Genomic DNA, 13,329 nt, shown 5'->3' on the forward strand with positions numbered 1-13,329 from the left:
TTAATTATCTGACTCCTGTTACTGTTCTAGACTCTAGTCATATGTTAACCTTATACTGTAATTCATCACACCCTCAAGCTGTACATTTTGTAAAAGGATAAATACATAAAGAACGCAATTTGAAATTTAACACAGCAACTTCTATCCCAGCATTCCACCAAAAAAAAAATCACTCAATAAATGGTTTAGCCTCATCCGAACATCGTCCTGCTGCAGTTCACTGTTTCCACCCGATTGTGCGTACACCACAAAAATCTCTCAAAGTTAAGTCACTATACATTTTATTCAGGAGTTTGCTCGTATAGTATTGCATTGCACTAATAATATACACGCATTACATTATCCGGTAACACAGCAATTTGCAGAGATACTTCCGGCACGTATTATATTATTATTATTGTGTGCAGACGTCTTGCCGCCGCGTATAACATTTTGAATTGTCTATATCGAAATTCTACGAATCACACGCGCGATTCGTCAATAATATTCCTCGCCACCGTGCGGGTTGGCCTCGTTGTGGATACCGCCGCTGGTAGGTATACGGCCACGCGTGGTATAATATACTTACCAGCACGCTGTTTTATCCGAACAAGCTTATAAAAAATAAAAAATAAACCGGAAAAGTAAACCCCCGCATGGGAATATCCCGAGCAATACGCACCCCGATCACGAGTTGACGATAGCATAGGAATATGTAATTAAGTTGCTCTAATAGTCGATACGACGCCGCCTTGTCATATTATTATGCATTGTTACATTCATGTATATACAATATCATGGCAATGATGTTTTTACTGATGCAATGCAAATACTTATTATACTGACTTACGAGTTACGAGTGACAACGTTCACATCACGCATGCAGCTGGCCAAGATAGTACAACCACGTGAGGTTAGGAGAAAATATATTAAATAAGTACCCAGGTTCTTATTATAATCACGGACGATTAGCTATAGGTCAACTATCGAACGACTACATACCTTCGTTTTTTGTAATCAATATTTTAACACTTAGTTGGTAGTACCTATGTTTGGTATCTATCTTTTCATAAATGTTTTTTCCATTAAATTTTCTAATTTAATAAATTTCTATTGACACACGCGAAGAGTAAATATAATTAAAAAAAGGTTTTTTTTATTTCAAAATAAAACAACACGACGACGTGTAGTCGAACCTGTAGGCCGTAGGGAAAATTAACAATGTGTAAAATAACACAAGAGTAATAATGTTTTTTTTCGATTTGTTGTTTGTAGGCGTCAGTGTAAATATTATAAACGGTTCCATCAAAATTAAAACAACAGAAACTATAAATTTATAAATTTATAAATTTATTTACTTATATTATAATGTTTTTCTTCATCTACCTAGATGGCTATATGTCGAAATGTAGAACAATGTATTAGAGGCGGTTTGGCTTGTTGATTATGACCAATAGGTGGACACCCGACATCGTCGTTGGATAACAAAAAAATTGGTAGAAAAAAAGTCAATACTCGGGGGGCGACGATAAACTGAATCTACATAATTTTTTATAGGAGACTGTAGGATGTATTGGAAAAACGTTAATCTCGAGAGGCCGTATGTCTCGAATCCCACGTCGTATAATACAGTATAAAATCGTTTTTAATGACGTTCAAGGAAATGGAGAAAATAGGTCATATTAACCAATAATAATAATAATAACAACTAAAATTTAAAAAAAAAAGTTATATAACATTCATGGTATAATATTATGCTCTATTAGATTTTAATCACAAAATTTTAATCGTAGTTTTGTAAAATATTATAAAAAAGTTAATTATAGTTTCACTAGATGCATTTTACTTTTATTTATTATTGTTATTATCAAATAATATTAACATAAATCTATAATTTATGTTTGTAACAAGATTTTTTTTAGTTTTTCAAGTTAGTTTTTGAACTTATATTATTGATAGCCATATAATTTGACACTGATTGTTTACTATTTTGCCATATCTTTAAATTTATTCTTGTCATAATCCCTCAATAATGTCACCTGCGTCTATTACGTGGTCATTATAGCCTTATTACATTCGAATTTAAACATTTTTGATATTGTGATGAAACTGCTGCACGACCTAGCTATCTTTAGTTTTCCTCGTACTGTTATATCTGGGAATAAACGCAGCTTTCAAAGCAGTTTGTAAAATAAGTATTAAATATCATGGTTGGAATACTCCAATTAAGATGAATGCCATAGTTTGTTATTATTGCCGTAATTTCCCTCCACATTCACAAATTGAAAAATATGTCCTAATTACTGATGGATATTCTAATTGGAAAAATATAAGTATCAGCAAAAAGCAAGATAACAATACTTCAAATAAAAATACAATAGCTAAATATGGCGCATGGCTATCAAACAAAAAAAACTTGATCAATTTCGATCCAAATAAATAAATAATAGTCAAGTTATAAAAAAATCAAGCTATTTTAACAAGTGTAATATAGGTATGTTTTATATTGTGCACGAAAAGATATCGACACAATAACATCGAAAAGAAAGAAAAGAAAAATTTATTAGGGAAAAATGCGATGCAATCTGGTAGTCACGTCATGACGTAAATATGGGTAACTTTTTAGAAATTATAAAATTCATCGAAAAACATATTGAAACAAATTTTAAATTATTACCAAGAAACAGAAAATACACATCGCCTGAAATGCAAAGTAATGTAATAAAAGCTACATCAAAGCTTGTATTACAACTAATAATAAAGAAGTTCATTTTGAGAGTCAGATATTTAGTTTAATTGTAGATGAGGCTAGAAATCTCTAAAAATTGAACAAATGAGTGATTTCGCATTTGTTTTGCAAATTTGCAAATTCGATATTTGCACGATTTCAAAATTAAAGAAAAATGTTTAGGTTTTGTCGAATTAAACGAATTTAATGCTCGAGCACTGTGTAAAAAAACTTAAAAATTGATAAAATTTTTTCGAAATATTCAATATAGCCAATTTGTAAATTTGATTTTCAGAAAAATTTATATGGTAAAAACACTTATTTAAGTTAAATGGCTAATTTTTTACAATTTTTTTTAAATATCAATATTTTCGTTAAGTAAACTACGATCTAGTTTATGTTAGAAACCTTGTAATTTCAAATAATAATAAAGTTTTTTTTTTAATATTTTATAAGAACATTTTTAAATAAGTGCATGTTAAAGTCTAATTATTTTCGACATCATGGTTTTTACCAGAAACCAAGTATAAAGTACAACAACATTGTGATATAATGTGGATTTCAAAACACAAGGTAATAATTTTTTTTTTAAATCATTTTATTGATATTTCAAAAGTTCTTAATGTATTCAAAGAAAGTACAAAAAACAAGAAACTGCAGAGGCAAAGGGTTTGATCATTCAGTTCGCTAAGTTTTGAAATTATCATAATCATTGTATGTTTAAGTGAATTATTAAACATCATTAATTGCTTATCAATTAGAAAAAAAAACTATACACATTATTAATTAATGCAACAAATATTAAAGTTACATAATAATAAGTTTTTTGAATTATACGAGAGTAGTATGATTTGGTATGTTCAGAAGGCTGATCCTTGCTGATCCTTGCTGCCCCGCTGATCCTTGCTGATCCTTGCTGCCCCGCTGATCCTTGCTGATCCTTGCTGCCCCGCTGATCCTTGCTGATCCTTGCTGCCCCGCTGATCCTTGCTGATCCTTGCTGCCCCGCTGATCCCCGCATCCTAGTCTTTACTCATCCTCGCCCTCGCCGCCGCCCGATCACGCACGTACGCGACGTATATTTACCCCACCCCACCTCATACACCACCTGAACCCGTCTACTCATCACGTGACCGATACATATTTTGTATATTTACCCCTCCACCTGAACCCGTCTACTCATCACGCGACTGATATATATTTTGTGTATTAACCCCCACCTCCCCACTACCTTACGATTCGTTATGTGAGCTATATATATTTTATCAGTTATCAATTACAGACTCTTGTCTCTTAGATATACTTAACAACAACAACAAATTAATATATATTAGTGAATAACATAATAATTACCAATCTGTTTATAACATTATATATCTTATTATTATAAGCAAATGTCACTAGTACTAAAAAATATCTTAATCGCTTATACGATGGACTCATAGATATACGCGACAACAACAACAAATTAATATATATTAGTGAATATCACATTAATAACCAATATATACTAAAAAATACCTTAATCACTTACACGTTAGACTCTTAGATAGCTTAATATTATATCTCCTACCAATTAATGGACTCATCCACACCCGTCTTAGCTCTACAAGAGCCGCCATTCATTCAGTCTGTTCTCAGTCGTACACAATTGTAATTCTCCTCTCCGTGTTTTCACAGTCTTCATAATTCGTTCTGAACTTATAGTTTTTTTCAAGTATTTAGTCTTTATTATTTTCCAAGTGTTTTATAAAATTTTAAGTGTTTATTATTTTATTATTTTTAAAATCATTTTTAAAAACATGGCTGGTTCAATCGCCGACAACGCTACCTTATACAACGAGAAGAAGGCTTTTACATATGTGCCACCATCACCTCCGGCTGAACTCATCGAGTCTACATGCTACACGTTGGACTTTACGGCTAGAAAATTTATAATTGTCGGTATCGATCCAACAGAACAACTTCAAATAGTTGTTCTTTTATTAACATCATCACGTTATGTGAAAATAAGTACAGATTTTCTAAGACGGATATTCTCGCTTATGGGTAACGTACTATCTTTTATATTAGACACGCCGCAAAAGTACAAGCGTACCACATTTCTCGAAACCGATGCTTATAAAATATCGAGTATGATGTATAACGGTTCAAACGTTCTGGTAATTGAATCCAAGACTGAAAACGGGTGTAGAGTTTTATTAAGTCGTTTAGATTTAATAAAACTCCAGGAATTAGAATGGTGTATTACTGCTAGTATTAATGAAAAAGCAGAGAAAATAAAACCCGTAATTATTAAGCAAATTAGTGATTATTGCGAGTATTTGAGGGAGAAATGCTTGCAATCGGATTCACCGCCCAACAATTTGAGGGAAATGGAAATTTTCATTCGGAACGTTGAAGTCAGACAGAGTAAGAAGACACCCAACCTCGACCAAATTAAAATGTTTGCGACTACACAATTGGCTGAACTTTGTATGGCTCATCGGAACGAACAAAACTCAAAAGTGGTAATGTAAAAGTATATTATTTCATATATAAAATATTAAATTACACTTATTTTTATTTTAGGTATATGATAAGAATTTCAAATCGCTGTCAGCTATATCACCAAGTTGTTCCGAGGTAAACGCTATCTTCTCCAAGTATGACGATTCAAATGATGGATTTAATCAACTGGACGATGATGATAATTTAGTTAAGGTAATACATAAATGTAATATTATATACAATCATATATATTTAAACAAGTTTTATTTTATTTTTTTTATTTTAGTTACAGTACGGGTATTCACCAATATCACCAAACTATTCTCCAACCAACATTATATCAAGTAAACAAGAAGTTGCCGCTACAACTATTCTAGCTAAGGTAATTTATATAATATTTTTCTTTAAATAAAAACAATATTGATATTATTAATTTTGTTTAGTCCATCGATGAGAACGATGGATATGATTCTGACAATTTGGCGCAGTACCCTCCGTGGCATCACAACCCAAATCTATACCTACGTCAACGAGCTTTAGTAGTTGATGAGAATGATGGTCCAACGTCGTTCTCGATTCAATCATCTCCACCATCGCCATCTTTTTTTGACAAGCCCTCAGATATATCAAGTAAACGGGGCGCTCAACACCTCACACCATCCCGTAACGTAAAGCGCAGATTATTATAATAAAATTAAATAATTTAGATATGTAGAATAAAAATAAACATGATATATAAAAAAGTATTTTTATTTATTAATATTAAGATTTACAATAAATATTTACAAGGTTCTTACTTCTCCATTAAATGGATTATAAGTTATAATTATTAATAATAAGGTTTACAATTCATATTTACAAGGTTCTTACTTCTCCATTAAATGGATTATAAGTTATAATTTGATCGTGTAATATTAAGCAATATGCAGAAGTTGAAGCTGGGAACGCTTCGTCTGCTTCTAGTTCAATCCTAAGGTCTACGGTTGACATTTTCACGTTGTCGTTCTGGCGGCTCATGTCAACAACAATAATTGGACATAGATTTTTGAAATCTGAACGGTTCAATAGAGGTGTTACTTCGTTATAACCATAGTAAGATTTCTGGAACTCGGCATATGCGCGATATAATGTAGCCATCTTATTCTTGGTGAAGTCGCATTGAAAATCTTCATAGGGAAATACTTCTGAGTTTAAATAGACCTTTACGTTTTTAATTTTACAATGGTCGAAAAATGACATTGCTTTATTCGAGCTATTTTTCCTGTCGTTTTGAAATCCGATTATAACATATCGAGGCTTTTCTAATTTGTTGGATGTCTTAACTTTCCACGAATGCGAAGTGTTTTGAGGTAAAAATGGATATTCACACAGTTCCCACGATCTAAACGTACATGTTAGAGGTTTCTGATTGTTGATTACTTTCAACAGTCGAATTTTTTCTCTATCACTCACTTTCACTATAGGCATTCTCCACAATATTTTTGTTATGTTTATTTTAACATCTTTTAGTTTAGGAGTGTCTACTATCTCATTATTTTTAAACTGTTTAACAGCATTAATATCGATCGAAGCTCTATTCAATATAAGTTGTTGGTTACAATTTATTAAAATACGTTTATAATCTTCGCAAAAACCAAACAAATCTTTAAGATTAATACATCCATTAAAATTTCCGTTATCGATAAAGTCTTTATTACCATTTTTAATTTCACTATCCCAGGCAGCATTATGATGCGATATAATATTTGTTTTATTATACGAGCAATATCCTTTTAATGTAGTCGAAATACCTGGGTTAACAAGTTTTTGAATTTGAGTACCATTTATTTCATATTTCATTTCAGAGAAAAGAAATGCCAGTCCATTGTTTATAAATCGAATTTCGTCAGTTATATCTATAGGTTTATTTATTGTTCCCTCAATGTAAATATAACTCTCACATGGTAAAGTATAAGACTCTGTGTTATGTAAAGCAATACGGACCTCATCATTATTAGAAAGAGCGGACGTCGAATAAGGTAAAAAAGAATGATATTCAATTTGAGTTATCTTACAATCATCGGTGTATCCAGCCGTGACATTTAAATACATATCATCCATATTAAATTACTAGATATTTATAACTAGATATTTCAAAAACAATGATGTATGAGTACCATTATGATGTTATACAGAGGCATTATGGAGACAGGATTAAACTAATGTATACTGATACAGGTAAATATTATATTAAAACTATACTCATGTATATAATATATTAATATCATTCTTTTTCAGATTCACTGATTTACCATGTCTATACTGATGACTTTTATGCAGACTTGGCGGCCAACCATAACTTGTTGGACCGGATGGACACCGCTAACCTGCCCAGTGACCATCCGTGTTATGTGGCGGAAAGAAAGAAGATCCCGGGGTTCTTTTCCGATGAGGTGGATGCTAATGCTATTACAGAGTTTTGTGCGTTGAGGGCAAAGTCCTACGCTTTTAATGTATATGCAGGAGAAGAGGATGCGGTGAGAGATAAGAACGATAAGGATAAAGTTGGTGGTGAAAAGATCAAAGCGAAGGGGATAAGAGGTCATGTGGTTAAAAACCACATGACTCTTGAGAATCATAGAAAGTGTCTGTTTGATGAAGAAGGAGTGGAATTATATACAGAGAATGTTTCAATACGGTCATTCAATCATCAGCTCATGACGATAAAGACTAAAAAATTAACATATAACAGCTACGATGACAAGAGGGTGGTGTTAGAAGATAAAATAAATACACTAGCACATGGACACTATAGTATAGAGCAAGTTATTATAAAATATATATTTAAATTATTTTACTAACATTTTCTCTTAATTTTACAGAGAAGATGACATATGGTCAGAACTTGAGGAAGATGGAGGGGACTGGAACGAGGAAGAGAAAGGATTAATGAGAGGCCTTCTACATTACATAACCTGATTTTATATATTGTATATTTTTTTTCTGTTAATTAGTTTTATTGTAAATATTAATATATAGTTTGTTATATATATTGTAAATATTATCATGTTATATAATTATACTTGAGATAGATTAATGTATATATTTTTGTAAACGCATCACATAAAATTGAAATTATTGTAAATAATATATATATGTTTTATTAGTTTTAAGTTAGAATAGTATATTTCATGTATTTATTTTTGTAAACGCAACACATAAAATTGAAATTATTGTAAATACTGTGTAACAGTATGTTTTTAAGTTAGATTAGGGTATAAACTTTTAGTTTTTCATGTTTATAATGTATAATTGACAGATATTTAAGTTTTTTCATGTTTATAATGTATAATTGATAGATATTTAAGTTTTTTCATGTTTATAATGTATAATTGGTAGATATTTAAGTTTTTTCATGTTTATAATGTATAATTGTTAGATATTTAAGTTTTTTCATGTTTATAATCATGTTTTTCTGTTTCAGGTATAGATGGAAGCCAATATTAGTATAATTAAAAAACCTTGTAAATGCTAACATATGTTAACATATAAATTAAAAAAACAATGTTAAAATATAATTATGTTTATTAAATAAAATGTATACAACATAATTTTTAAGAATTATTTATATACCATTTTCTTATAGCAAATACTTTATAGAATGTACATTGTTTAGGATTAAATTCCATATGAAAAATACAACAAGGTAGAGTTTCATCGTCACATATTTGGTCCAAACGTGGACATCCAAGGTCTTCGATGTTGATGAGTGTGACATGAGGTATAAATTCTGTGAGCAGTTGTTTTTTCTGTTCACCTTTGACATAAATGCATGTGAACTTTAATGAATTCAATATTCTACTTAGTTCTTCATACTCAACATCACCATATTCTATAGATAGTTTGTGATAGTTACGTTCCAACCACTTGTTAGTTTTTCGACTCTTATTGTCCTGCATAGTTTTTGAATTTTTAAAAATCCAGTGTTGAGTTGCCCATGTTTCCGTGTCGATTATAGATAATTCTTTAATAAAATATTTATTGCCTGCTCCAAGAACGCATTGCATGTCTGCGATAGCCGACGACATAATTATAGATATATATAAAAATGACTTGTAGTATTTATAACAAGGTCTGTGGACTACCAAACACGTTGATGTATACAGCTCGACTGACATTATATTCCAATATCTCATATATTTAAAACCAACTAATTGTTTATTATAATTGTATTATATATTGTATATTATTAAGTTTTATTAATATTTTTTCTTTCGATGATCTCCAAACGTGAATTTAAATCTGAAATATATGCCCCATGATTCGGTAGTGAATTTTCATCAAATATCCCAGTTATTCGATTTATTTCAGATTTTAATTGACTCAAGTCTCCTCCGAAGATACCTATCGCTGTGCTGGTGGCAGCATAGTTGTTAAATAGCTCTGACATACGATTTTCGCAATTTAATAAAGACTTATTACTTGTTTGTATATTATTTTCCATCGAATGTATTTTTAAATTTAGATCAACAATATTACTTTTCAAAGTATCAATTTCTTTCTGATGAAGTTTCACATCATTTAGGATTGTTTTGTTACTTGATTGAATATCGGAAATAATTTTCTTAGTATCACTAGCCTGAGAACTACCAAACACGTTCATAGTTATAAAACTACTGGCACTATTTTTTAACATCGTATGTACTTATCCAGCTATTATGTGTATTATCGAATCCTAACCATTTTACAAACATTTTATCGCCCTTCTTACGAATCATTTTTTCGATTAAATATTCGTTTGGAAAATTGGTCTTGCATATTTCATCAGAGTAAAAACAACCTGATATAGGTTTACCTATATAATCTTGCAATTGATAAGTAACGGGTAATGTTTTATTTATTTTTATAATCTCGAATATTTCCGTAGACCAGTTTGGCAGATAACCTTTTGTAAACACGCCTTTTTGTGTACTGATACGAACGTTATCACCGACTTTGAATTTAATTTTTTCATTATTAATTTCACGATGTTTTATTACCACCGAAGCGGGGTCGAAATCTGCTTGTATTGGCGTCATTCCTATAGTTCTATGTCGTGAATTATTGTATTCGTTAAGCAGCAACGGTAAAATTGAAATCCATTCGTGTGAGCCACGCGCCGTAAACTCTCTAAACATTTTTTCTTTTAATGTACGATTAAATCGTTCTACAATACATGCTTTCATAACGGTGAATGTAGAATATTTGTGTATGTTATACTTAGTCATCAATGCGTTGAAAGTGGTGTTATAAAATTCTTTTCCATTATCGAGTTGTAAAAGTTTTGGTGAACGACCAAGTAATATTTTTGACATCGCACTAGTGACTTCTCTACCAGTTTTTGATTTCAGAGGTAGAGCCCACGCAAATTTTGTAAAACAGTCAATAACTGTTAGAATGTATTTGTAACCTTTATTTTTCTTTGAATATGGAATCATTTCAACCAAGTCAGCTTGCCACAAATCATTTTTTCCATAAACGTTAACTCTACGTCTACTAAAATTTTTCCTTGCTGGCTTGTGAAGTTCGATAGCGATTTCCCGTTTAGACATTTGGTATTCGTTTTATAAGACCGGCTTCACGTAATTCTTCGAAAATCGATATTATTTCGTTTGAAACACCTGTATTACCAGCTGCTTTGGACGCGAGAAGTAGACGTAATCGATCGACTAACTCATTTGGATTATCCCAATACACTAAGTTATTTTTTTGTAATTTCATTGATAATCCACCACCAGACGAGGTAAATAATTTATTAATAACCGATGAATATTTAGAGCCAGTCTTTTTTATTTTTTTACCATCTGATGATAAATGTGCCGATGTTTGAATCAATATAGATTTATATGCCTCTAAATCGTTATCAGTATAAATTAATGGATTTTTCAAAAATAATAACTGAATAAGTCCCGAGGTTGATGGGTAAACAACACCATCAATAAGTATAGTGTTTTCAAGGAATTTTACTTCTTTTCCACCCAAAATAATAATACCGCTTGGAAGTTTTTTTGGACCGTAGGTTTTATCCAAGTCTGTAGACTGAAACCAATTTTCAATTTCTTGCTGATAGTCAATTGAGTTTTTCGAATTAATATTTTCTTTATTCGGTATGAGTTGAGGCTTATTTGATATTTTACTTAAAGGTTCAATAATAGGTTTTAATGTCTCAGACATTAATTGCTGAACATTATATGAACCGGTTTTTAATGCTATATATTTACGTTTTATACTTTCCTTAGCTTTAACGACTTCATCTAATACAGTAGTTGCTTCCGTCATGATTAAGTTTTAAATGATAATATTTATTATTGTATACCGCCTTATATAACCACATATGTATCAAATCCAAATCTATAACGTCCGTTATCACGTTCGCTATCTTTACAAACAACAACAAATGCGAATCTGTCACGATTCCAGCACGTCACACAAAAATGTTTAAATTGTATATATGACATATCACCTGAACAGTGTTCGTTGTAAATATGTTTTAAATTGGTTTCATCTTGTTTGAATAATACTAATAAATTAGCATTATCACGTATCAACTGTTTAGGTACTTTTGAATAACTCTGAGCCAGATAAAATATATCTATTTTATTGTGACGACCTCGAGAAAAGTATTCCCTTATTACGTTTTGTTGTTCGCCTATAACATCGTCCAAGATAAAAATAGAATTTGGTAAGACTTGCTCGGGTGGAATCACTTTATCATTCTCAAAAAATGTATACATGTTAATACCATCAATACTGACAATTATACGTTTTAGTAATTTATATTTTGGTTGTTCCAGCGTTTTAGAGTATATATAAACATTCTCAAAACGTAACCCGTTTTCGTCAACGAGTAAAAAATATATCAAATTTGTTTTTCCACATCCCGAGCTCCCAAGCACTAACGATCTAATTGTATTTGGAAAAAGCACACCATGTCTAAGCTGAATGGTATCAGGGGTATCAATGTTATAAATTCGAATTTTTTTCTCTTGTTCGATAAATCGCATTTTTAAACTTTTAGCTATAAATACAGATGTATTGTCAGTGAAAGCGTCACACAATGTCTCACGTTCGTAAGCGGAACAACAATAAGGGCTCTGGTCTTATTAACTCTGTTATTAATCATTTACCCGTGGAATTACATTTACCTGGTTATAGGTAAGTCATTATGATATATTATTATTATTATTATTAAAATCCGATCTAAATCAAATATATATACATATATATTTGTTATAGATTTGCTGGCCCTGGAACCAAATTAAAAGAAAGATTAGCACGTGGAGAACGTGGAATAAACAGTCTTGACGAGTTGGCCAGAGCTCACGATATCGCATACGAAGAAAGTAATTCTCTCGCCGATAGACATAGAGCGGACGAAATATTGGAAAATCAGGCGTGGGAGGTGTTTAAATCTAAAAACACAGGTATTAAGGAAAAAGCGGCGTCTTGGCTGGTTACTACAGCCATGAAAGTCAAACGTAAGATGGGTGCTGGTTGCGGATTTAAACAAATTGTTTCGGCTGCTAAAAATTCGATCAAAAATAAAATGAATGAAAATAATATAACTAAATTAGTAAGAACATGCCTGTCATCTGCGAAAAAATCTAAAAAATCTATAAATAAGAAGACTAAAACTCCAAGAATTATACCAATACCAAAAAAGGGTGGTGTTTTACCTTTAATACCTATTTTTGCTGGTTTATCAGCATTAGGCGCGCTTACCGGAGGTGTCGGCAATATAGTAAAAGTAGTGAACGAATTAAATTCTGGTAAAAGCACTCCTATTCATTTAGGTAAAGGTTTATATCTAACACCTCACAAGGGCGGTTCTTATAAAATCGTAAAAGGAAAAGGTTTATACCTAGCACCATACAAGGGCGGATCAGTTAAGAAATCTAGATCAAAAAACTAATTTCCACGTTACCCGATAGAGCGTTGTACGATTATGAGATTATAAAATATGTCGACATGTTGAAAATTCCTCATTTCATTGGAGTATTTTCTAGAGACAGGTTGCCTTTACGACCAAAATATAAAGAGTCGGCTATAGTTAATTTAGACATCGACAAAGGTACAGGTACTCATTGGGTAGCGTATAAGAAAATCGGAAATCA

At 31.3% G+C, this 13,329-nt stretch overlaps 3 protein-coding genes across 3 annotated transcripts; 2 read left to right on the plus strand and 1 right to left on the minus strand.

Annotated features, from left to right (window-relative positions):
* Positions 1–3,614: 3,614 nt before the first annotated feature.
* On the plus strand, positions 3,615–5,919 carry LOC149055261 (uncharacterized). Its single transcript, XM_089228939.1, has 4 exons — positions 3,615–5,217; positions 5,279–5,410; positions 5,484–5,579; positions 5,641–5,919. The coding sequence occupies exons 1-4, from the start codon at positions 4,510–4,512 to the stop codon at positions 5,884–5,886; spliced, it is 1,182 nt and encodes a 393-aa protein (XP_089085065.1). The 5' UTR covers positions 3,615–4,509; the 3' UTR covers positions 5,887–5,919.
* A 133-nt stretch (positions 5,920–6,052) lies between these two features.
* Positions 6,053–7,297, minus strand: LOC149055262 (uncharacterized). Its single transcript, XM_089229528.1, has one exon. The coding sequence runs from the start codon at positions 7,295–7,297 to the stop codon at positions 6,053–6,055; it is 1,245 nt and encodes a 414-aa protein (XP_089085654.1).
* LOC149055263 (uncharacterized) lies at positions 7,248–8,490 on the plus strand. The gene is made up of 3 exons (XM_089229082.1): positions 7,248–7,414; positions 7,475–7,997; positions 8,059–8,490. The coding sequence occupies exons 1-3, from the start codon at positions 7,339–7,341 to the stop codon at positions 8,153–8,155; spliced, it is 696 nt and encodes a 231-aa protein (XP_089085208.1). The 5' UTR covers positions 7,248–7,338; the 3' UTR covers positions 8,156–8,490.
* The last annotated feature ends 4,839 nt before the right edge of the window (positions 8,491–13,329 follow it).

The sequence above is a fragment of the Diuraphis noxia genome, unplaced genomic scaffold (assembly GCF_037042655.1).
Source record: "Diuraphis noxia isolate RWA-SAM2 unplaced genomic scaffold, SU_Dnox_SAM2 contig0005, whole genome shotgun sequence".
Lineage (NCBI taxonomy): Eukaryota > Metazoa > Arthropoda > Insecta > Hemiptera > Aphididae > Diuraphis > Diuraphis noxia.

Excerpts from the sequence above, each read along its gene's own strand:
- LOC149055261 (XM_089228939.1), top strand. The coding sequence starts at position 4,510 with ATGGCTGGTTCAATCGCCGACAACGCTACCTTATACAACGAGAAGAAG. Across the intron at positions 5,218-5,278 it reads ACGAACAAAACTCAAAAGTG|GTATATGATAAGAATTTCAA; the intron begins GTAATGTAAAAG and ends TTTTTATTTTAG. Across the intron at positions 5,411-5,483 it reads ATGATGATAATTTAGTTAAG|TTACAGTACGGGTATTCACC; the intron begins GTAATACATAAA and ends TTTTTATTTTAG.
- LOC149055263 (XM_089229082.1), top strand. The coding sequence starts at position 7,339 with ATGATGTATGAGTACCATTATGATGTTATACAGAGGCATTATGGAGAC. Across the intron at positions 7,415-7,474 it reads ACTAATGTATACTGATACAG|ATTCACTGATTTACCATGTC; the intron begins GTAAATATTATA and ends ATTCTTTTTCAG. Across the intron at positions 7,998-8,058 it reads CATGGACACTATAGTATAGA|AGAAGATGACATATGGTCAG; the intron begins GCAAGTTATTAT and ends TTAATTTTACAG.
- LOC149055262 (XM_089229528.1), bottom strand. The coding sequence starts at position 7,297 with ATGGATGATATGTATTTAAATGTCACGGCTGGATACACCGATGATTGT.